The 25,997-nt window shown below is 38.9% G+C and overlaps 1 protein-coding gene and 2 long non-coding RNA genes across 9 annotated transcripts in view; 2 read left to right on the forward strand and 1 right to left on the reverse strand.

Annotated features, from left to right (window-relative positions):
• Window positions 1-1,442: 1,442 nt before the first annotated feature.
• On the forward strand, window positions 1,443-4,212 carry LOC129739043 (uncharacterized). Of its 2 annotated transcripts, XR_008735732.1 has the most exons (4): window positions 1,443-1,500; window positions 1,585-2,968; window positions 3,661-3,811; window positions 3,879-4,212. It is a non-coding gene; the product is annotated as an uncharacterized LOC129739043 (long non-coding RNA). The 2 variants fall into 2 exon arrangements; XR_008735731.1 differs by having other exon boundaries at window positions 1,585-3,811.
• Window positions 4,213-7,148: 2,936 nt separating this feature from the next.
• LOC129749386 (uncharacterized) lies at window positions 7,149-7,799 on the reverse strand. Its single transcript, XR_008738035.1, has 3 exons — window positions 7,672-7,799; window positions 7,436-7,570; window positions 7,149-7,297 (listed from the first exon to the last, which is right to left on the reverse strand). It is a non-coding gene; the product is annotated as an uncharacterized LOC129749386 (long non-coding RNA).
• Window positions 7,800-10,029: 2,230 nt separating this feature from the next.
• The window catches only part of LOC129738796 (serine/threonine-protein kinase DDB_G0283821), a 52,929-nt gene continuing 36,961 nt past the window's right edge, over window positions 10,030-25,997 (forward strand). Inside the window, exons 1-2 of one of the 6 annotated variants that reach the window (XM_055730091.1) lie at window positions 10,030-10,687; window positions 13,514-13,847. In XM_055730091.1, the coding sequence (XP_055586066.1) occupies window positions 13,805-13,847 (43 nt within the window). In that variant the 5' untranslated portion in view covers window positions 10,030-10,687; window positions 13,514-13,804. The remainder of the gene's footprint in view (window positions 10,688-13,513; window positions 13,848-25,997) is intronic. The other 5 variants (XM_055730090.1, XM_055730095.1, XM_055730096.1 and 2 more) reach the window with 5 other exon arrangements.

The raw sequence follows: 25,997 nt of genomic DNA on the forward strand, positions 1-25,997 counted from the left end.
ACTATTTTTTTTTTCCTCTTTTTTATATTCTAGTGTCGGAAAATTCTACGCGGCTCGAGTTCTCCGCCAGGGAGGACTTCCCGCGCTGGTTTCGCTATGGCCCTGCGATGGCATTTCGGACCGGATTTTACTGTCTTTGGCCTTCATACTTCATACCATTGATATGCTACGCAAGCAGGATCAGAGGATTAATTTAAAAAAGACCCCTAATATAGTTAATGTAAGGTAAAATATATAAATAAAATATATAGTGAAATTCAATGACTATGCAAATGTGAAATCCGAAAATCCAAAATAAAAATTTCCTTTTGGTGCGTCCGCCATTAACGCATACGGTTCCCATAACCATTAGTATAACGTGGGAAGAACATTTCGTGTAATCGTATCATAACTGTTACTGTAAACGTTCAGTTACAAGCGCACTTCAAGAATAACTTTAACTATAACGGTTTGGAATTCTAAATATGTTTCCATAAGCGGTTTTTGGAAGTTATCTCAACTATTTGTAGAACAGTTCTCCCATATAGAAGTTTTAACAGTTTTAAACAGTAACATAACTTAACGCCATATTCAACAGACCGTCGTTTTGGAATTCAAGATAAGTGCAATGTTTTTTATGGTTCAGATATCGTTTTCTAAACGTTTTTTACACTACTTCGAATCGTTTTATAACTACTACAGGAACCGTTATGTTACAATATTTTCGTATTCGGGATGTCTTCAATCCATCAGCTCTGAAGAACAGGTGATATGATAACACGCAGAAAGCAGAGCTATTTTTTCTTTTAATTCAATCGATTCAATTAAACAAATAAATATAAAACAGTATTTGGGTTTTCTGGTGTTTAACTTTCCATTATTTATTTACTTTTCACAATTTTAGAATCAATTCAACACTTATTTACACTGATTTCACCAACAGTCACAAACAAGAACTCTTTTTTTGTTCCAAGCCATTTTGATTCACCGACCTTCCTTCCGAAACTCCGATATCCTCCAGCGCGTACTGTTCCGTTTGATCCAGTTCTCAATCTAGTTCCACAATAAAGGTACAGCTACGATAACTACACCCCACACGGTATTTTTTTGGATCGGATTGTTACTCGCACAAATTATCCTCCGATACCGTCATTTCGACCGGGGTAAACATCTGGATAGAGTAAGTTTTTACCGGAACATCATTAATTTGTTCCGCCGCTCGAGTTCGTATTGGCCGCGTTCGTCAATTCGCATCGTATCGCTCTCACTACACGGTAATTTTAAATTATTCAGAGACTGCTTTGTTTCGATTCAGGTGTCGCACCATGTATGAAGATGAAAACGACTGAGTGAAAAACCTTCAAAATTCTGAGTTGTTTTCATCTAGCGAGTTCCAAATCCTGGGACTTAGCAAAGACTCACACTTTTTCGAGCAAAATAGATAAAAACAACTCAGAGAGATTCAAAACACAAAATGATTGTCGGTATGCGACGCTCGGAGTGGTTGACGAAAAAATAATGGTGAGTATAAATAAAATATTTAGAATTCAAATAATAATAATGTGATTTTAAATGGAAATTCAACTAATTAATCTTTTCTTATAGGAATCGCTACGGTAGTCGGATAAAATTTCATGTTACGAAACTCGAGGTTCTCCGGAACACTAATGGCAGGGGCTGTAGCATCAAATGTTAGACACCGGCAATCTACCTGATGTAGTAGCAGGACTATGGCGAGCATTAACTAACATAGGAAGATCCGATGCGAGCAGTGGCCGTCTGTTAAATTTAAACGAACATCTCGCCCTGGTCATAAAGTTGAACATTAATAGTGAGACTGGAAGTGGAAACAGAGAAACTTCTCCGTTCAAGGAAACTGGGAGTTGCAGATGAAGTAACAACACTGAACTAAATCTGGCTATAAAGAATATCGGAAATTCCAATGCTCTTGCACTACTAGAAAATCCAATACTTTTTACCAGTACTAGAAAAAATTTATTCTATTGAAATGGTTGAAGGATTGATTTCATTGGAAATTCCGATAAATGCAGTAGTGTGGCAAGTTGATATGATTTATTATTTTTGCAGATGAAATGAAACGGTATCGTGGGGTCCAATGAAACTTACTAATGTTTATTTAGCTAAAAATTTGTTTTGCTTTATTTTACTTACTTTCCTTAAATTTAGTTTTTTTAATTAATATATATACCGCATCCTCCATATCATGCACTTTTGGATGTTCGCCGTACTTTCAATACAGCTGGTGTTTCTTCCTGTGTTGTATCGCTCATTGCCGTGTGGTGGTATCCATAAAATATGGTTAATGGACTTTTGTTCTGGAATGTATTTTAACACTATTACTTTTCCTTCAAAATAATTAAACTAATATGAACTTACCGACGAAATATGTACATCCTGACGTATTGCGATGTCAAAAAAAAGTCCTCTCATCGAGCGCTATGTTTTGATTGAGCCACACGAAGCTGCGAATATAGTTTTCCCCTCACATAGATCGTCTTCTTCTTGAGCTGGAGAAAAAATTTCATCGAGCGAAATTAAATAAAATAAATCCTGCTATTTCCGCATTTATGGATTCTGGAATAAAAATAATGACAATATTTCATTGCATTGCAGATCAAAATAAACTACTTACCAGTATTTTGGATTGAGCTTTGAAAATGAACAATGATTAATTTACGAACGAATAATCTTCCTTTTTAGAATCGATATTATTTAAATGGTTTAAATTTGATAAAAGTTATTGGATCTTCTTATGCATTTTACTACGGGTGACTGCCTTATAAAATTTATTGGATCTTTTAGCAGTTTCAGACGGATTTTTATCAACCAAAACCAAGTGCTAGAATTTATTGGATTTTCTTTTACTTTTCATTAGAAATGCTATTATCTTTTATCAAGACCCTAATTTATAGAAGTTATTGGATTGACCCGATATATTATATAGCCCGATTTTGTTCAGTGAATCACGGTAAGTACACTTTTTAGTTACTTACATAATTTTTTTTTTCAGGGATTTTCATCCTGTTGGATGATTCATCCCATTACTTACATAAATGATTTTATAAACGACAAAGGGAAAACTTGTCTATGGCTGGACAACATAAATATTTCCAAAACGCATTATTCCAATAATGTTTGACACCATAAAAGATAGTAAATAGTGGGCTAATATGGTTATCTGATCTGCAAAATTTAACCAATATTAGACGTTGAAAGATTTTGGCTAGTACATATTACGATAATGATCGCCCAAATATTCCTAAATTTTTGTGCCATTTGTGCAAACATTGATTGATCAAGTTATTTTTGTGACCATTCATCACTTTTGGATTTGATTGATAACTATTTTATTTCGTACTGCAGTGTCCTTATCGTAATATTGTTACTCTTCAAATCAGTGGAGGAAAATATAATAACAAAAAATATAATGTTTGGAGGTACATGACTCAAATCTTTAATTGTCCGGTAGTAGACAAGTTCCCCCTATATTCACAAAATATTTAGATATTAATTAATGTTATTTCAAATGAAGAGATAAAAAAAAAAAAAAACAAATTTATCCTTTTTTTCTATAGAAAGGAATATATAGGAATCATAACGAAAGCTGGAAAAATTTAAGTTTGTTTTGTTTTTTGTTCTATTTATTTTGTTCCCCTCTAGGTTAATTTCCAACGGATGCGGCGCAGCTTTTCGCCACTGGGATCGGTGGAAGTTCCGGCTGAACAGCAGATGCCTTTAGGACTGAGAATGTATTTGAGAACGAAGAAAATGCTGGTTGCTGATCATCCACTACGACGATAAAAGGCAACGGGTAAGATTTTAAAATTCACGAGTTTTGTTTATTTTCAGCCATACTCAATCTAGCTTTTCCTATACAGGTACATTCCAGTCGGATGCCGCAGGGGAATCTTGTTCCTATCCGCAGCAATCCTCAATCGATTAGCACGAAGAACAGCCAGGATCGGTACTACCGGAAGGTTAGGCAGATTACACGGTACATGAACAGTCGTGATAAAAGTACCGATAGAGAAGTAGACAATACCGTACGCTCCCTTGTACCAGTGCTTGTACATCATCGAATATTTTGTCGAATTGTCAGGAGTCAGAAATATGCTATACTCGTCAACATCAGAATATGGTATATGCTTGTTGTCACACATCAAATAAGGTGAAAAATTTACGACGGGAAATAAACTTATTTTCTGACTTTTTTTTAATTAATTTTGTTTCATTCGAAATTTCAATTTATTTCTCAAAAATTTATAAACCCTTTCGAAACCGTGTCAAATTTTAAAAATTCTGAGTTGTTTTGGCTCAGACCGTTAAGACGCACCTTAAAAATGCCTGATTGAAAATAACTCAGAATTCGCGAAAACCCCTACTATTCATTTCTGAGTTGTGCCGTTCTAATCAAATTTTGAGTTTTCCCAGTTTTGGCGCATTTTGAATTGTTTTCCTTCAAATCTGAGTCAAGGAGAATTAGAGTGTATGTCATCGGCCTAAGTGTCATGTCAGCACAGATGTCAGTGTGATCAGTTTTGACTCTGTTGTATTGTGAGCCTACTTGGTTGAATGATTCAACTGAATCAAATCAAGATTCCTTTTAATTCAACCACGGATACCGTAGTTGAATAAAAAGGAATGTTGATGTTGTGTTTTTTCTATATAGGCCTGAGGAACGGTTAAAAGGAATCTTTCGATTGCTTTAATTCAAAGTTTTGAGTAAAAAAAAAGAGCATGTGTAAACCGGGCTCAACTGCTAGTTTTGCCCTTTACGAAATGTTACGCTAGAATGTGAACCGAGCTGAAGGTGCTATGAAAATCTGCACGCTCCTTTTTTTTAAACTCAATTAATTAAGTAGTTTTCGTTCAAAACAGCACTTCGGTCGCAGAGCCCTCAACTTTGAGTTCGACTGGGCAATCGCAAAACTACACTCAGCCGAATAAAGAACGTTAAATTTACCTGGATTTTCACGTAGCCAATCGTTACGTGATTTTTTGCTTGGTTTACGTGAAGCACTCAGAAGTTAATAAAAAATCACATCATCCTTACGTTAAATTCACATAGTTGAATGCTGTCAAAGCAAGGACACATAAGATTTACGTGAAAATCCAATGATCCGCCAAGTACAGGGGGATTTGGTGCATTCTATGTGATGTTCACGTAAACCTGAATGGCTCATTCACGTATAATCTGTGTGAAAGAATATCAGTTCGCAATATGGCGCGGATCCGACAGTTGGTGCTTATAAAGACAAAAAAACTGAGAGATGTAGAAGCTGATATTGATTTCGTAAGTACTAAAATTTTATTGTGTGGTTGCTATTTCCATCTTTGTTTTTTTTCAACAGGATTTGAAATTAAGGCAGCTTAGACGGCCAAGCAACCGCCAAAGGACAAAACAGCCATTTTTCGAAATTATGTGTGATTAATTAAGGGAAGTGCATTCTAAAAAGTGCCAGGTTAAAAGCGGAAAGTGCATATGCGTTATGTAGTGTTGTCGAATAATAAAGTTTACTTTGAAAATCAAAACATTTTATGTTAAAATCAACCCCCTAGCAACTTGACGTTTCCCATACAAATCGCGTGTGCCAGTTTTTTCTGGTTCTCTGGTTCTGTCAAATCGAAAATCAAGCGACTTAATATGTCGGAAGGACGCATATGGAAATATGTTTTCTTTTAACCGATTCAACAAATGAAAATAAACATTCAGAATTGAAAATTTGTTCAGTTATACGTAAAGTGAATCTGTTTTCAAAAGTTCAGTCGAATAAAGGGCACACAGACGTAAATCTGTATGTCCTTTATTACGTTTAAAACTTTTGGACTGATCAAAATAATTCACTGATATACGGCAGATTTTTGGGAAAAGAACCCCTTCCACCAAAACTATTGATGACGATCGTACAAAATAAATGTAAAACAAAACATAATCACAACAATCATCGAATGATTTTTATAAACTGCGATACATATGAAAATTTAAGTATAACAAAACTTTCAAATTATAGCAGAACATTTCTCGGTTTATGGAAAACTGTTTCTATACAATATATAAATAAGTAGAATATTCAATGAGAATAATAATTTGGGTTGAAATTTTTTTTTCATTCATTCGAATTTTATGATTTGCACCACATTTGATGATCTGCCCTTTCCATACGCATGGCTCGAAAAGTATGTAAACAAGCGGTACACAAGCGACACCTGCGGATTTCAATCAGGCACACGAAACTCGACAGAACTGTCAAGTTGCCAGGGGGTTGGTTAAAATATTCGAAAAAACCTCCCTACGTTAATATTACAATGAAATCTACGTGAATTGTATGTAGCAGAACGCATCCCTATGCACATTGAATCAACGTTGATTTCACATACCACTCATATGAAAATTACGTGAATTCTACTTGCTGCGCGAGCTCTGTTTGCTACCTGAAATTCACGTAGATTCCACGTGATTTTCATGGTGGCAAAAATCCATGTACATTTTCACATAGCGTTCATGTGAAGAATTTTTTCGGTGTAAGTTCTGATAGGCATACTCAATACTAAGTTCGGCAGCCGAACTCGAATTTATCCTTTTTATTCGAGAGTAGCTTATTTTCAGGGCATTAAAAGATGATTAAAATTTGTTGTACCCGGATGTTGCTGTTCCGATACATTGCATTGCAATTACAGAGCGGTGGAAAGTTTTGACACTCCCGGTCATAGAAAACCTCCGTACACGCAGAAAAATTTATTGTAGGTATAATAAAACTTTGGAAGAAAATAATAAAAATTTTGGTTGGGAAAAAGCACAATTATAAATTCGACTATTTTGATAAGAAGATGTAGTTGGTATTCAAGCAAGCGTTTTTATCAAAATCATATAGACCCTTTTTGAAAATGAACCATGCCTCTTATCAAAATAACAAAATTTTTATGAAAACAAATTAAACAAAGCTGGTTTAATTGTAAGAAACTAGATTGGTTCAAAATAACAAAACGTTTTAAAATTGTAAAAATTCAATTTTTCAATTCAAATGAAAGGACATTAACTTTAAAATTTAATCCTATTTTATTGTTTATGGCAGTTTTTCTTCAATAAATGAAACACATCATGAATTATATTTTGAGTATTTATTCAAATATAATTTATAATACTCACTGTTTTAAATTTTTTTTTCTAAGCAACAGCTAACCGAAAACGCAGCCAGCAGTCGAAGCTCCATCACGTACAAGGATTAGGTATCAGCTCCATTGGTCCGGATGTTAATTTAAATGGGATGAGCGCAAATTTGGTTCTGATCCCAGCCATCTGAAAGCGCAGGAAGAAAAAAAGTGATGTTAGTTTAAGGATTTTGGTCTTCATCCGACTCCTGAGTCGCTCAAAAATGTTGATTCTGTGACATATTCCGACTGGACGGACAGTTTCAGTTTTAAATTGAAAACTCACAATAGCCCCGGCTGGTGTACACGGGCCATTCCACGGCGTTGAAGACCGATGGTCGAACGGAATTCGACCTTTTTTGCTTCGGTGATGTTGCCATTACGCAGTTTCTTCATGCGGAAAAGGAACTGATTCAGCATCCTGCAAAGAAAAATGACACAAATTACGAAGCCAAAGTTTAGTATATTTGGCAAATACTTTTAAAAGCCTATTTATGCTTTATGGTGAACATTTAATCTTACCTAGCCGGAAAACAATAGCTTTTATTTATGTTATGTCCCGGTCGAAGAGATTCCGGGACGGAACGGATGCGCCACGACAACTTTATCGCGATTTTTTTTTTCTTTTTTTGCCAATCGCAATAATTATGTACACGTTTAGCTAATAAAACACATTCTTCAATTCAAATTTATTCATTTTTTCTTTTTTGGAATAAAATTATTTTTTGGTTAAAATAACGCCCCCCTCGGCAATACACGATTGCATGGTCCCGACTATTTTGTAAAAATAAAAATAAAATAGATTTGGGATTGAATCAAATTCCATATCACAACTACCCATTAAATGTGCATCGATACGAAAAAATAAATAACAAAACGTTTTGTTGTATCTATCCCCCATTCTTTTTCTGCGTGTATGTTACTTCCCACGGAAAGTAAATAACATTCTTAATGGCGTATTTTTTTTTTGATTCCGGATTTGGCTCTGGAACCGTCAGAATAAAAAAGCAACTTTCGGGTTTCGAGTTATTCCATACGTAGGTGTGCGTGAGAACGAGCGCGATGTTTACACGCAGCTGTCATTTTGTTCTCCCTTCTGGATTTCTTCATTCGGTTCTTCACATCCGGATTGCCGTTTTTCGTGTCCGGATTGCACTGGACTGCAGATAGTACGATTTTGCTTGGCTGAGAGGTTCAAAATCGCGGCAATAATCATTTACCCGTTCATTCCCAACAAACATTTTTTGCTGAACAACCGCTGAAACATTGTTTAGTTCTAATTTTAAATCAGCTATCTTGCTGAAAGAAGGCAACCCAAATTCAGAGAGAAGCTGCTGTTCGGCCCTTAAACATCGAGATCTGGAGAAATTAATCAGCGAAGATGACATGAAACCACATGAAACGTCAATTGACGGAGCAACAAAAAAAAGACAAAAAGAATGTTGACGGATGTATGTCCGATGTTTGCCAGCTAATTTTCCCCTCCCGTGTTATTTTTTCTTCATTTGAACTTGTCTCGAACTTTGAACCTACGACTTGTTGGTCTCATGCCGCAGAAGGCAGAACCAACCATGCATTCTGCGAAGGAACAGAAAAGTGTCGCTCTTAAGCGACCAAAATATTTCTCAACCAAGGTCAATTTCATATGAAGAAATTGAAATTGCTACGAGAATAAAATGTTAATTTCCCGGCAAGGCCATTTCAACATGCAAAATGAGAAATTTCGAATCATTAGACGATTCAAAAGATAATTATTTTGATTCGTCATGAATAACAAAAAGTTTGGTATCGCTGAAAGACGCTTTCGAAGCTACCCTTGTACAGCTGACGGCTGTCAAATTTGAAGGTGTCAAAAATGGTTGGACAAAGGCTGAACGAGTTATTCTTCAGTCAATTTTCCCCTACTTTCTATTGGCTGAAATAAAACTTCCTTATATGCTGAAACAGCGCTGAAATATTTCTTTCTTCAGCCAGAAAGCTGAAACAGCAATCAGCACCTCAAAACAGCATACGATCAGAGAATTGGCGTTTTTAATCAGCAAAAATGTTTGTTGGGTTATTTCAACTGTTTTGTTTTCAGCCAAAAACAGCTGTTTAATGTTTTGACAACAACGTTGAGAGTATTGGTGAACTTCTCGCAAAACTGACTTTTTTCTCAGGGCGACTCCGTCCCTTTTTCGAGCGAACCTAGGTTGCCTCTCGAGCAATAAATGAGCACGATGACAGCAGTTAGAGCGAACCTAGGTTGCCTCTAGTTTGCCTCCAGGTGAAAAAAAATACGGTATAAGTTTCCGGACTTTCCAAGCCGCTCACCATATGATGACAATGACGGACAGAACTTTACGCAGACACGGTGTACATTCCATTATGGATTTCCTTCATAGTCTTCCGGTAATTGTTCCGGAACGACAAAATTTCGCAGTTCGAACTCCGTTCTGAACCATCGCGTGGATTGAAAAGGGTACCTAATTTTAAGTTCATAGAATCGAATTATGTTTTGAAATGTTAAAGAATAAAGAATAAAAAACCTCGGTCATACTTAATTTTGAGTTTAAAAAAAGGAGCGTGTGTCATGATGACAGCTCGAAAAGGCCTTCCGATCATCTGAAGTGGAGCTATAAATTACGAAGTAATGTTATTGCAAATAATATTCGGTTTTTCAATATTTCACACCTTTGGATGGATGATAGGAAAAATAATTAGATTCGATCGTTTTTAATGGCTTTTTCTATCTATCAATACAGTATCGTAGTTATAACTAAGCAATATTTGGTGATATCGAGTATGATTTCGCATGTCAGCGTGTTTCGTTATTTCTAGATGACCACCCAATGTCAGGAAATTGCGTATCGCTTTTCTATTTTCGAGCTTCGTTGAAATCATTACCTCAGTCGGATTTTGAACATCGAAGTGGACAGACCGCGTAATGGGTAGCTAGTCAGAACGAGCGAGAGAGCAGAGTTAGTGGAAGTGCGTTGCGTGCGTGTGTGATTCCAGAAGAAAACATCGGCCTTTGTGTCTGCTGCCGTCAAGAAGAAGAGAAGATTTTAATCGTTCCAGCAGCGCTAGCACGGCCAACTGGGCTCTAGCTGGGGGTTCTCTTTTTTCCGTTTCCGATTCCGCCGTGTAGTCAGTTGCCGGAATTTACCGATCCCAAGTGTCCGTCATCGATCCGTGTGAAATTTTGTGTGCAGCCGATTTTGCTTGCTCACGGCGAAGAGAAGAGATTTTCTGACGTGTGTGAAAGTAGGTCTGCTATTGAGGCAATTTGTGCAATTTGGTAGCATAACAGCACGGTTTGTCTTGTGTAAAGTAACGGAAGTAGCTTGCATTCCGGATATTTGGTCTTGGTTGGGCTGGAAAAGTTTCAGTTGAAAGGTTCTTTTTCCGTCGTCATTTTTGTTGGAAAAGAATCTGCTGCCAATTGCAGCAGGAAGAAAAAGAAGAATCCGTCTCAAATGAAAAAGGTTCGTTGATTGCGAGTGTGGTGTAGCCTTTGATAGTGTTAGTATTAGGAAGTGCGCCGTTGCATACTGGTGTGAGTAGAAAACATACGATGGAGCTCGTCTACACAGTGGTCGTCCACAGATTGTACACTTTTTATTTTTATGTTTTATCAGGCCGGTTGAACCGATGTAGAAAATAAAAAGCAGCTTTTTAATAATCGAGTGGTGATAAAGTGTTTCAGAAATATTCTTTCAAGAACGATTAAATTGATTGGATCTTTCCAAAATGTATCAAATTTTGCTGAATATTCGAAAATGTATTATTAATACACAAAATGGCTTGACATGAGGTAATACTTACAAACAATTCAGATTAACACAGGACAGTTTTCGAAATACATAAATGGTGCACAGTGCGTCATGCTAGAACAGCATCCCCTTAGAAACACAACTTAAACAGTCCAAAATCATCCATTTTGAGTTGAGTATACCTAACGATTCTTCATGTTTCAATGTACATCTGGTGCAAAACTCGATTTTTTTTATAATTTTTTGTACACTTTTTCGAACTGCTCAAATTCGAAAAATATATGAACAATCGAGCACCTTTTCAACTTCGAAGCGCGTCTTCTCAAAAGTCGAAACTATCATAAAGGCACTTGCACCCTCTGATCCCAAGAGCCTCAACTCAAAAAAATAAATACCCTAGTTACAATTTCTGGTTACCTTGTTAACCCCTAAAACCCATCCCGTTCACACGGCCTTGCTTCATAGATATATAGAGTATCGAATTTCGGTGTTTTTCGTGTAGATTTCTAACCTTTTATTTTATCTAGGTTCTGACAACTAGTTTTAGTTTTCGGCGTCAAATTGATGTACAAATTTCATGCAAAAACAACTATTTTGGTAGCGCGAGATATTTACGCAGAGTGTTAATAGACGTCGAAGTATTTGTCATGATTTCATACCGGTTAAAAAGTTTCAGGAAACAATTGTTAGAAGTTAAGTAAATCGAGAAAATCATCATTTTTTACCGGGCAAAACCGGGAAAAACTTTGGAATTCGGTATCGATTTTTGAATACGGCGAATGCACCAAGACCTTTGTTTTGAGAAAAACGCATTCCAAGGTTCAGAAAATAAAATCAATTTCCTATTAAGCTGCGTACAATCATTTTCCTAAATTAGTCGCTAAAACGCTTTCAAATTGATTTAATCACAGAGAACAGACGTACAAGCTCGAACAAAAAATCTTCAGAAAAGTGTGTAAAAATTCAAAAGCTATCAGCAGAAAAATACGTTAAAAATTGACTGGAAACAGTGCCATCTGTTGCGCCGTTCAAAAGTTAAAAATCAACTTTTAAGTGCTCAGTTTTCGAAACGGCGTAATTGTATATCAACTCATGAATAAATTTACCAATATCTCAGTTAAACGAACGGCTTAAATTTATTGCTTGATAAATGTGATTATTAAGAGCTACTTTTAACTTGGCAAAATTTAACTTTCTTATTTTAGTACTACTGCGGCACAAATAACTGACAACTTTTGGATCAAGCTTTCGCATTTCTTGAACGATTATCGAAGTCAGAGGAGGCATCGGCTATGCCCAGTCAAATAAGAGCAATCTTGACGATCATTCTCACAGAGCAGTACTGATTCTAGGCATCTCAAGCGGGTTTCATTCACATATCACATTTGCATCCCATTGTTCAACATTTAGTACTTCTTGCAAGTTCGAAGAAAATAGCGAATAAACTTTAGGATACATTTTTTATGCAACATGACGAATGTGTTACGAAGCTCCAACAGAAATTTTGTTGAAACATGCCTAGTAGCTCATTCGACCTGTTTAAAACTGACTCAAATTTTGTTGTTTTTTCTCAGTTTTGTTTTGACAGTTCTCTTTGGTGTGTTTGGAGACATCTGGTGTCCCAGCCAAAAAACAAAAATTGGTTTAAAAAGGAGGTTGGAATTTTTACACAAGTTCCGTGGGCTAGCATGTACGTCTGTTATCTGTGATTTAATTTCATCACTCGAACGATCAATATAGCTTTTCCGTACTAATTACTTAAAAAAATTAATAAATATAACTGTGGGCCCTTTTACTATGGTCAGTGCTTTTACCACGCCGTAAATCCAAGGTGGATACAATACATACATACACATACATAACTGTGGGCCCTTTTACCACAGACTGGTGCTCTCATTTTGTTCATTCGCCAAATTGGAGCGCCCTTTTGAATTGCAGAATGACTGTTCGTCTTTTGGATCACTCATTAAAGAAGCAATATTCAAGCAAATTTCGGCTTGAAAGCGGGTCCAAATGATCACATTAACACAATTAGCACATTCAACGATCTTATAAATGCTGATTTGTGCTTCTCCTCGTCCTGGGAAAACAAATTTCAAAAACTTCAATGCTCTTTTTCCGTCTCGAAATAACTATTGGCCCTTTTGTTCGCGACGAAATTTTGAGGGGAAATGGGCGAATAAACAGTGGGATTACACACTCATAAAAAACTATTCGCCTTATTTAAAAAAAAAATAAATTTAACTTCACTAAAATAAGAAAAATTAAAAGAAGATCATATTTTCGGATGTAAAATAAAGAGTTTAACGCATTCATGTGATTATCTGGATTTGTTTACAGTTGGCGCATTCGTCGTATTCAAAATTCGATACCGAATTTCAAAATGAAAAATCGCTAGATCCCTGATTCTTCTCTAGCAGGAATTCGAAGCAGAAACCGAATCTCACAGTTGATGGTTTTGCTAAGTCAGACATAAATTGTACTGGCTCGCGCGTATATGTTTGTAGATTTTAGGGAATTATTCGCTACGATCTGTGAACGACCCACTGAAACTTGAGCTGCTATTCTCTGCATCGCGTTTTAAAATTGCGTTCATGTTCTGTTACTAGCTGATAAAATTAGTTACGAACAATTCGATCTCCTTTTCGCCGGTGAAGAAAAGTAATCGATCGAATAAATAAAATTTCAGCGTATTGGTCGACTGCAGCTATCCTAAAGAAGGTATCACCGCTAATCTGCGTCGGAATTTTGCACCGTATAAAATTCATGGTGATCCATTCGGGTTCCGTTGCCTCAGAAATAAATCCAGGATCGGGATTTGAACTCTTGCTCCGGAAATTGCCGTGTTAGTGCCAACCCATCTTAAGTTTCCTGGTGGACATCGAAGAAACGAAAGCATCATGGTTGAACGTATCGTTGAGGAGAATGCTGAGGCAACTCCAGGTAATTTATAATAATCGATTTCACTGTTCCTACAATCAGAATTTTTATTGACATTTCCCTTGTATTAAAATCTATTGACATCGTTATTTAAGTCAAAAACCTTCAACAGTAATTCTAGTTTTATCTAAATCATTGAAGGCATTTTTGATCAGCCGTTTCATGTTGTATGTTTTCCCCCAGTTGTTAGCCGTTGAATCCAGATGTGTATATTCAGGTGTTTGTTTTGAACTCGTTCGATACACACGACACAACATGGAAATAACCGCTGTTACGATCGTTACGATGCGACCGCTGTTTGGTTGTGTGAACTGTATGACAGTGTGCGTTACAGCCAGTAAAAGTAGCAAAACATCTTTATGAATATGGATGTGGAACTACCATAATCGAACTCGGCTCAGAGGGTATCCGTTCCTGCGCACTCGTTAGTTGGTTCAATTTATATTCGTTGTTTTTATTGGCGTAGTTGTTGTTTTTGTTATCGTTGACTTCAAAACCGGTTTTTTTGTTTGCCTTTTGACACACCATTTTCGATCAACAGCGTTTTCGCTGTTCAATAATAGAAAGCATGAAAAAAAAATGTATTCAAGCTGATTGGTAAACGGTTATCTTTTATCAGTTTTGATTTTCGAGTTACTTCTTCAACAATAGATAAATCCTACAACTTGTACACCAGTCGGCTTTTCATGGCATTTATTTCTTTAAAGTATTTTTTACGAACCGAGTAGAGTGCCATTCTTCTAACTCTTTCAATTTTCGATCTACGGATTTGGTTAAAGCACCCAATATTACCTTTGTCTAGAAAAACAATCGCATTATCTCAAAAACCTTTTGTTATCAGATAAATCTACATTGACCCCTATATGCTGTATGTAACCTAAATAAATTTGAAGATATATGTATGTCAAAGATATCAAATTAGCGGATAGATAAATTTTGAACTGAGCGCCTATAACCAGTAATTGTGATGTGTGTTTAAGCGAAAAAAGTTATCACGAAAATGGTTATGGACTGTAGATAGTCAAAGATTAAGAAAGTTTATCGTAAGAATTGAGTGGGTCTAAAATAAAATGAATAACAACGTTCCATGAATAAAACAACCTGTACCATCATATTTTGGAAAGTTTTTCGGTCGATTATCTTTTTAGAAAGACTATAAATACCTTAAAATTAAATAAATGCTGAATCAGAAACAGCAAAGTATTTGCAAATATTTGATGAAAAAAATCAAATTAATATGACTTAAGCGTGTGCTACCAGGTACGCGTATTCTTGTTCATAGATTTTATGAAAGTCCAAGCAGCAAGTAACAGCATGACAAAAACCTAAAAAATATGGCTTTGTAGCTGACTATTTTCCATGTTTTACAAAGAACAATTCAATAAGCTTCATGCGAAATTTAAAAAAAAAACAGTTTGATGGAATTTACCCATAAGGCTAAACTTAGCATGTAAAAATTATGGTGATTATTATTTTTAACTTTACTGTACTGTTTTATTTAGTCTAACTTTCGCAATTTCAATGAATGCTTATTTTTTCCACCCCTTGTATGAATATTTGTAAAATTAACGTAAATTAGACGAGCAATTTTGAAGCATTCTGTAAAAATAGACATATGGGACAGCTTTGCGGGTATTTTTCATATGGGACAGACATGACTTGGTATTTTTTTCATATATGTTGAGAACAAAGTTATGAAAGCTTTTAGTCTAAATTGAGGAACTAACTGTATTTGAACGATTTCTGAGATAAACTGAAAAATGACGAAAATGCATATGGGACAGTCTTGCGAATAGCGGCAGTGCTGGTGTCTTAACTTAACCCGCTTTATGGGGTAAGTGGGGACGGTAGATTTTCCCTTTGATTTCTCAGGAAATTATCAACTTATTTGTGTTTTCTCTGTTGAATATGTTACTTTATTTCTCGAACCGTCCAAAATTTTGTAAACAGCCCATGGTACTATTAACACTAAACATACCGACACCTTGTATATAACTATTCATACCGCGAGCGGTCAAATGACGGCAAACATCATTTTCGCTAACACTCTCTTGTTTCTCAACTGATTTCTACAATTTATAGTTTTGAAAAGCTTATAACGTGACTCAAATATGCTTCTCAGACAATTTTCTGCTGCAATCAATGATTTTAAAGTTATTTAAAGGCAAAAAAATATGAGAAAAACATGCTTCAGGAAAAATGCTGTAAATCAGTTATTTAGTGCTCAAAAAAAAATTCACTGAGTGCCTGAGAAAGTTAAAGTTAGAAGCTATATCTCGCATGAATGGAACTTTTTGTAAAAAAAGTCGTGTAAAACCCGTTCTTTTCGATCAATCAACCGCCAGAGCTGCTCCAGTTACAGTAGAAAAGTGAATTGGAAAGTTGACGTTATTTGTCACATTTTTAGATTTTTGAAATACGAAATACATAATTTGTAACGACTTTTCGAAGGTAGCTGTTTTTCGAACTTTTTATAAATTTGGATTTTCTGAGACAATTTACTTACTTACTTGATGATCCCGCGCCAATCCTCCGGTGCATAGAGCCGTGGTAAAAGACCTCCACTGTTGATGATCCGGAGCCAGCGTCTTTACCTGGTCCCAGTCAAGATTCTCGTCGACAGTTCGGATTTCAGCGGCTAGGCTTCGCCGCCACGAGTTTTTGGGTCTGCCTCTTCTTCGATGTCCTTCTGGATTCCATTCTAGCGCCTCTCTGCAAATCTCGTTTTCATCTTTTCGCAGCGTGTGCCCAATCCATCTCCACTTACGTTCCCGAATCTCGATTTCTAGCGCCCTTGATGACACCGGCGATGTAGTTCCTCATTCGAGATCCAGTTGCTAGGCCACCAAACGCGGATGATATTTCGCAGGCAGCGGTTTACAAATACTTGCAGTTTTCGCGTCGCCACCGCATATGTGCACCAAGTTTCGCACCCGTACAGCAATACGGATTTGACGTTTGAGTTGAAGATTCGGATTTTTGTTCGTAGAGAGATCTGGCGTGACCGCCAGATGTTTCGGAGACTCGCAAATGCAAAACGGGCCTTTCTGATCCGGGTTTTCTATGTCTTTCCTGGTACCACCATCAGGCGTTATCTGACTACCAAGATACTGCAGCACTCCAAAAAGCACTCCACTTGTTGTCCAGCTACCATGAAACTGGAGGGATTTCCTGTGTTGATCTCCATCGACTTGGTCTTTCCGACATTGACTTTGAGACCTGCTGCCTTGGAACTTGGAACCGCCCAGATGTTTTCATGGTTAAGTCGGTCGAATGCTTTTTCGAAATCAACAAACACCAGCAGAAGAGAGTCCTGGAATTCGTTGATTTGTTTCAGTATGATTCGTAGTGATGTGATGTGGTCCACACATGATCGTCCGGATCGGAATCCAGCTTGTTGCCGTCGGAGTGTAGCGTCGATTTTCTCCTGGATCCTGTTCAGGATCACTTTGCAGAGTACTTTGAGAGTTGTACAGATCAACGTTATGCCTCGCCAGTTACTGCACTCTGTCAGGTCTCCTCTCTTCAGGACCTTTACGAGGATACCCTGCATCAGGGCAGGGTCGGCTTTCAGCATTTCAGCAGGGATGCAATCGATCCCATGTGCTTTGTTGGATTTCATGTTTTTAATTGCCGCTTCTATTTCAATCAGCGAAGGCGCTTCCGAGTTGACGCCATTTATGCGACTTACTGTTGGCGCTTCGAGATGCGGATTCTGTTGGCCATCGCTATTCGTGACTCGGAAGAGTTGTTCGAAGTGCTCAGCCCATCGTTTGAGCTGATCTGTTCGATCGGTCAATAACTGACCTGCTCGGTCTTTCAGCGGCATTCTTGCATTAGTCCTTGCACCACTGAGGCGGCGAGAAATGTAAATGTAATCGGATATCTCCATTGGCGGCGGCTCTTTCTCCCTCTTCGGCTAGGGAGTTTGTCCAGGCTCTCTTGTCTCGGCTACAAGCTCGTTTTACTGCCTTTTCCAGCTCCGCATATCGTAAGCGGGCGGCTGCTTTGGCTGACCCGGTACATGCCTGCTCAATTCCGACTTTCGCCTTTCTCCGATCATCGACCATCCTCCAAGTTTCATCCTACATCCATTCACTTCTTCGTCGTAATAAAGGCATTCTTGATTCCACACCACTGTTCTTCGACTGTTCCGTCTGTCGGCAATTCCGAGGCTTGGGATTCTAGCTGTTCAACGTATGCCCTTTTCACCTCTGGATTCTCCAACCAGCGGACGTCGTATCGACACCCGATTTTCTCCTTGCGCCGTTGGACACGCGCAACTCTCAGTCGTATTTCGCCAAGGACGAGGTGATGGTCAGATGCAATGTCGGCGCTTCGTTTGTTGCGGACATCAAGAAGGCTCCTTCTCCATTTTCGGCTGATGCAGATGTGGTCAATTTGATTTTCTGTTCGGCCATCTCGGGATACCCAAGTGACCTTATGTGCTCCCATCGACCAGCACATAAGGTCACTTGGGTAGAGCGATCCACCAATCACCATGTTGTTGTTGCCACAAAATTCTACAAACAGCTCTCCGTTTTCGCTCATCTGTCCTAGATGATGCGCTCACGGTCCTGATTGTCGAAGCCAATCTTTGCGTTGAAGTCGCCCAAATGGATTTGAATGTCACCCTTCGGAATTTTCTCTACCACGCTGTTCAGTTGATTGTAAAACTGGTCTTTCTCCTGCAAGTCGGCAACGTCAGTTGGCGCATAACACTGGACCATTGTAAGGTTGTAACAGGTGTAAATTTTAAGATTTGTTGCTATCGTTTTCTCTCCGTGCATCAGCAATATTGCCCGCCTTTGTTATGGCCGAGAAAAAGGTTAACACACCTTGACGAAAAGTGTTTACCAACAACGGGAAGAATAACACAACTTGTGCTTTCACGGTCGCCATCGCTTTTTCGACGTTCCCGCAAGTGTGCTGTTGCATCGTCATCGGAGGACAAAACCGGGTAAATCCCCATCGGAACGAGCCGATTTACAGTTCTGCGCAGCGGAAGCAGTTCTATCAACAGTGCCGCAAAAAGTTGTCCGGAACCGCTAGAGGACACAACAGCACATACGGAGCGAGTAGTGTGTCAGCGCCGCCAAGACGATCCGGTAAATCTTCCCTAAAACTGAGAGCCGACATCCAGTTGACGGTTTGTTGGGTGAAGCCACACCGTTTAGTAATTGGAGACAAACGCAAAACCGGTGGTTAGATTTGCGGCAAACATCGGCCTTGAGAGCACAGCGTTAGTGCGACTAGACCCCAAACAGGGGTCTTTTGTCGGGAGCTGAAGCTGCTTGTGCCTGAAAGCGCCGTTTCGTGAGCTGGAGCCATTTCTGGATCGGCAGTTGGTTCCGCGGTTCTGCCAGAATTTGTTGCTGGTCTGATCACCGGCAGCCCGTGGTGACTCCTTACTGTTGGTCATCTGATGACGTGGTAGGTCGCTGCAATGAGAAAGTAAGAACCAGAAGACCCAAGTAAGTGATAGCGATAATAAGAAGGAAAGGAGAAAGAGGAAGAAAAGCGCAGCAAAGAACAAGAAGAAGAGCGAGGCAGAGAAGAAGAAGAAGAGGAAAAAAGCGCTGCAAAGAAGAGGAAGAAAAGCGCGGCAAATAAGAAGAAGAAAACGATGAAATTATTGTAAGAGGAATAAGGCTGATGTCATGCTGAAGCAACTAGCAACGCAACGCAACGCAACGTTCCAATAAGATTGCGTTGCAACGCATTGGTATGTCATGCTGGCGCGCCCTGTGACTTTGAAATTCCCTACAAATCATCACTTCTCTACATCTGATAATGCTTTGAATCGTCTCCTTTCTTTCGGGAGCCATCAAAAACTCATCAAATCACGACCCGGATTGCAAGAATGCCAAAATTTGAACCGACAAAATTCCTTGTTTTTTTGCCGGAACTAAGAATTCATGAAAATTTTCTCGCCGATTAAGATATTTTTTAGTTTATTATCACAAGTTCGGACAGATCTTCGTAATATTGTGCTTAAAACCCGGAATCACTGCTTCAAATCGAGAAAAAACAATATTCCTATTGGATTTCCTACTAGTCGCGCTACAAAACACATTGGCATCAGATTGGTCGCGCTATACAAAGCGACCAGTATGACAGGTCTGCGCGATTTCCATAGAGATCAAATGAGAGCTGGTTAGTCGTGTGAACGTTGCGTTGGAGGTCGCGTTGCTAGTTGCTTCAGCATGACATCAGCCTAAGGCGAAATAAGCATGCAGTAAGAAGAAGAAGGAAAAGAGGCATCCTGGCAATATATTTATAAGCAACAAATTATTATGTTTTGGTTTTGTTTTGTGGCGTAGTTTTGTTAATGTTTGAGTGATTTGTGTTTCTTCCCCCACTGCTAGCCGGGAGTGAAGCAAAGAACTTCAACAAGGTTTCTAACCCGTGTTCTAAATCTGGCTACAAATATTCTTTCGTTTATCAGTTCCCATCTAATGAGGGCTGCGTAGGCCTGCGGGATTAACAGGAAACCAACTCCTCGTTCCCGAGTAGCATGTTCTCCTCGTATGCCAGAGTAAAGCAGGACTTGCCCGGACTGTAGGTTGCACATCAGAATCTGTCAGGAATGTTACACTCACCTCATTGATTTCTGGAATTGTTCCACCGTTTGCCTCGACCGGTCCAATGTCCGTCAGTGCTGGGCCTCGCCAAAAATCGTCCACCATGGCGACCGGTCTCCAAATCGCGTAAGCCGGTTTGGGGCAGTCCTTCAATTTGTGTTGGTTCGAACCACACCGGAAGCACGATCCGATTTCTCGCTTTGGCTCAGGGTAGTTGGCTGAAACGTGTCCCATCCCGGAACAGTTGAAGCATCTAACGTCGGACGGTTTCGTTGCTGGTCTAGCAGGTGGCTTTCCACCACGGGATGTTGCGAACGATGCAGTGTGCATCTCCCTCAATTGTGAGTACCGATGGGCCAGTTGTTTTAAGTGTGCAATTGTCGTCGCTGGGTAGAGTACCGTAATGTTGGCAGAACGATCACGAAACCCTTCAACAATCAACTCCACTGTCTATTTCTCGCAGGCTTGGCAAAAATCATCGTCATGAGGCGTGAAGCTGTGACTGTGAAGCCTCTTGGTCCGTCAAACTCAATTGACTGTTCCTTAACGACCAGTCACTTTGTTTGCCAGTCATTCATTCCCCAGTCATTTGAAGCTAAAATAATAACCTGATCAAGCAATCGCATTCAAACGACCCATGACGAAAAAGAAACGCATTTATTATTATTGTTGCTCCTGCCAGCAAGCCGAAGACGACCGAAGACGAAAAAAAAGCATTTATTATTATTGTTGCTTCTGCCAGCAAGCCCGTTTTCGTTTTTTTATTGCTATTGTTGCTCTCTGCCAGCAAGTCGTTCAATTAGTTGTACCTGCCGTCAGCAGCCGATCGAAGTGTGAAGAGATTTGCCAGTCACTCTCAGGAGAAATTTTGACCATGTGTAGGAGCTTCGCCAGTCGATGATGGAGAAATGTTGATTGTTGTCGTGCTCTAACCGTCATGCGAGTAGTGAGGCTCTTTCAATTGAGAACAGTGGCAGTCGTTTGATGAAAAAAAACTAGTCGGGTCAAGCGTGACGGGCGGAATTTACCATCACTGGTTTCTCGTCGATGTTCGCTCAAGATGCAATTTCTTGCATTTTTAAAATGTAACCAATTACTGACGTTTTTGCAGCGCTGAACGTTGTTTTTTTTTTTCATGATGTCAATAATCTCCGACACGTGGCTGAAGTTCTCCAAAAAAACTGGTTCTAAACTCCTGGTAGGTTCTTGATCTATCCACCCTCAAGAACAACTCTGCCTCAGAGCCAGGTTCCATCATACGTCGTACAGCCATGAACCGAAAATCGCCATCACCGTCAATAGATTCGCAAGCTTAGACTAAAACTTGCATGTAGGCTTGTTTTTATTATCTTTCTTCGGCTTATTTATCGAATTCTGCTAGCTCAAACTTGTATAAAAATTCGAAGAGTGGAATCCTGTCATAAAAAGTGTCCACGATGAAATTACCACATACAAAATTCGAGTTTTCATCCAATTGCCATCAAATTTTCAGGGATTGCAAAATAACAATTAAACTTCATTTTACCATTTTACTCGTATTTTATTTACAGTCCATACACAAATGCCCGCACCTTGGCCCTCACCCCGGCCATAAAATTCTGCACAACCTGTGAATCAACCTTTTTTTTCATGTAAACCCATACTTCCTCGACTGTCTTCACTACCTTAAGCAGGGTGGCCACCCATTCGGGAAAAACGGGAAAAGCGGGAAAAAGACGGGAATTGAAATCCAACGGGAAAAAAGCGGGAAAAAGCCGGGAATTTTTTCTATAAGTCGGGATTTTTTGGCCCAGGGAAATTCTGTTCAATGAAGTTTAGTCGAAAGTCGAAACAAGTGGAAATAGATTGACTGGTGATCTCTTTCCAATTGACTTCTACCGATTTCTACCAGGTCCAAACGAATCCTCCTGCAGAGCTGGATCTGTTTCGATTAGTTTGAACTTGTTTCATTGTACAACAAAAGGATGTTCCCGGACAGCCAGATTGCTAATCGAATAGAAATGGGAAGAATAAAAATAAGATATTTTATTCCACACAGTATTGCTCCCTATTTTTCGAATGAAGTTTTCAATGTACTACAGAATTGCAGCGAGTTAGTATTAGGATTTGACGAAACGTTAAATAAGATTATGCAGAAGCAACAAATGGATATTGGTGTGCGCTTCTGGAATCAAAACTCAAACCTAGTTGAACCTATATGAACAGCAAGGTACAAGAACTTGTTTCGAATCCGGTGTACGAGATTCTGACGATTGGACTTCACACTGTACATATGTAACTCGTTCAAGGAGGGGCTGAGGAAAAATGAATGGAATTCGGATGAATTTTTAAGGGCGCCTGTTCAAAAATATTTCACATAGAAGGGCAGATTATACTGCAGTAACGAGTTCAACTATATTTCCGTTAAATTTTGTGACGTTCGGTGGATGGAAAATGAACGTGCTGCCAAAATGCTACCGTACCTCAAAGGGTTTGTCGACGAGGTAAAAAAACAAGAGAATAAAAAGATTAAGGAAAACCATTCAAATTTTAAGCGGAGTTTTCCATCGATTTCCCGGTCGAAGGTATTGGACATTGTTGCTAAAGCTGTAGGTAATAATTTGCTGGGACCAAAATTGAGTTTTTTTTTGTTACGGCCGCTTTAACTGTTGAGTCCTTTTTACGCGAGTATCAGACAGAAGCACTGATGGTTCCGTTTCTCTTCGATGATTTAACCGGGCTTGTAAGAGCATTGATGGAGAAAGTTGTAAAGCCTGAACGACTAAACGTAAAATCAAAAACACTTATTGGAATTGAACTCTCAAAAATAAATCTTCTACCTCCTGGAAGCGTTGAAATTGGATTCTCAACTAAATCGTCAATTAAGAAAGCAAAAAAGTCTGGTCATGTTTCCGACAAGGATATCCTTGTATTCAGAAATAGCTGTCGTTCGTTTTACTGTGGATTTTTGAATAAAAGGGCTATGCGATCTCCCTTGTCTTATCTCATTACTCGGTATTTATCGTGCATAATCCCGATGTGATTGCACACAATCCAGATATTGCCAACAAACGTTAAGACCTGTGTCTAGAAGTACTTGTTGACAAGCATCACTTAAGTAGAGCTTGTGCCGATAAAATTAAGGACGAATTCGGACAATTATATGCAATACCTTCAATAAAAACATCATTCCGGGATATCGAAGAAAAACACAACGATTGGACATTTTTTGGATGGAACTTATTAGCGAATGGAAAAAGGAATGAATTTTAGTTCACATAACTGAAACAAAAACCATGTAAAAGATCATAAGCCACCAAAAGAAAGCTTAATCGAGATTCGTTAATATGGTTTCAAAAATAAATATTCGGAAATTTGTTTGGTTTTCTGCTGTATAAAACCGGGAATTTCGTGAGACCATGCGGGAAAAAAACGGGAAAAATGCGGGAAATCAAAAATTGATTTTGAGTGGCCACCCTGCTTAAGTCGTTTAAAAAGGTGCTACTTCATAATCGCTCAGTACTTCTCGATGGGAGGGTTGAACATTTTCGGCACGAAATTCGGCGCATACCACTTCAGCCCGTCCTTGGAGTAGTGGCATGAGGCCAAATCCGACCAAAAAATTGTGTTGGGACGTTGTGGGACTTCAGAAGAGGAAGCAGCCGCTTTTGGAGGCAATCTTCCAAGTCCGTTTATCGTGTCCTGGGTCACGAAAGGTGCACTCCGCTTCCCGCACGTGCCTTGCCAAACCAGGAATTCATTCGCTAATTTGGACATCTTCTGAGTGCGGACATGCTCCGGAACTCTGAACTTATCCTTGGCCGTGAAAAACAGGTTGCCGGGGATCTGTTTGAAGTCGGCCTTCAAATATGTTTCGTCGTCCATGATGCAGCATTCATTTTCAACAGCGTGTTTAGGTACAACTTCTTGGCGCGAATTTTGGTGGGCTTGTTCTGCTTCTCGTCGCGATTAGGGGCCTTTTGTACCTTGAACGTTCGAAACCCAGCTTTAGTTTTGGCCTTCTGGACAAAACTTCGGCTAAGGTTCAGCTTTTTAGCCACATCTCGAACGGAGGCGTTCGGGTTTCGGTTGAAAGCCCCAACTACGCGGTTGTGATTTTTGGTGTTGTACGGAATACTTTTTCCTTCAATTCTGGGCTTCCGATCGGTGGTCAATCGTTCCTCGAACCGCTTAATCACTTACGACGCCGTAGAATTTGCGATTCCCAACGTTTTAGCGATGAAACGATGCGAGAGATTATTGTTCTCGTGATGAATGCGCAACATTTTATCACGCACGAGCTGTTCTTTCTGTTCTTTGATCACAGGACTTTGAAACTTGCAGGATGTAAACAATGCACTATGAACTAAATCCACCCAAATTTTTATTAAGTTCTACCCAACGGTTAAAGAGTTAGAGCAATTTCACAGTGTGGAAATTGCATCGTGGACACCTTTGAAGGGTCTGTGCAGACCTCTCCGTGACTGTCAAAGCTGTCTCTGTCAAAGATTTTCATTTTTTTAAATAAAATTATTTTCTATTACTTGCACTGGGAGAGATATCTCATCACCCAAAAACGATCGATGAGATATAGCTGCATTTTGGCGAATTTGTCTCTTTGGCTGATGTCATGCTGAAGCAACTAGCAACGTGACCTGCAACGCGACGTTCACACGACAAACCAGCTCTCATTTGATCTCCATGGAAAAAGCGCAGACCTGTCATACTGGTCGCTTTGTAAAGCGCGACCAATCTGATGCCAGTGTGTTTTGTAGCGCGACTAGTAGGAAATCCAATGGGAATATTGTTTTTTCTCGATTCGAAGCAGTGATTCCGGGTTTTAAGCTCAATAGTACGAAGATCTGTCCGAACTTGTGATAATAAACTAAAAAATATCTTAATCGGCGAGAAAATTTTCATGAATTCTTAGTTCCGGCAAAAAAAAAAGGAATTTTGTCGGTTCAAATTTCGGCATTCTTGCAATCCGGGTCGTGATTTGATGAGTTTTTGATGGCTCCCGAAAGAAAGGAGACGATTCGATGTAGAGAAGTGATGATTTGTAGGGAATTTCAAAGCGACAGGTCGCGCCAGCATGACATACCAATGCGTTGCAACGCTTTCTTATTGGAACGTTGCGTTGTGTTGCGTTGCTAGTTGCCTCAGCATGACATCAGCCTTTGAGTTCAATTTCGCCTCATAAGTGTATTAACCACGAAAAATGTAATCTCCTGCAGGCATAGCATAGCATAGCATTGGGTGACTACACACATCTTGCATTGGCTGATACACAAAGTACAACTTAATCATCAAAACAAACACAAGATGCCAAAACGAGTATCTGGATTCAATATTCGTTTCAAGTGTTGGTTTTAAAAATAAGTTTAGTACAATAATGCACACCGCGACAAGTCAATGTAATCATAATGGGGATGATCTGATACAGCAAATAAAACTTTTCAGCGCTGTATTCAGAAAGGAAGAGGAAAGGATATTTATATGGGAAATCCTCTTCGGCAAATAGGACTGAAAAAATGAGTAAAAGCAATAAATTTTCAAAAAGAAATGATCTCACCAAATCCATTAAATGGTA

The sequence above is a fragment of the Uranotaenia lowii genome, chromosome 1 (genome assembly GCF_029784155.1).
Source record: "Uranotaenia lowii strain MFRU-FL chromosome 1, ASM2978415v1, whole genome shotgun sequence".
NCBI lineage: Eukaryota > Metazoa > Arthropoda > Insecta > Diptera > Culicidae > Uranotaenia > Uranotaenia lowii.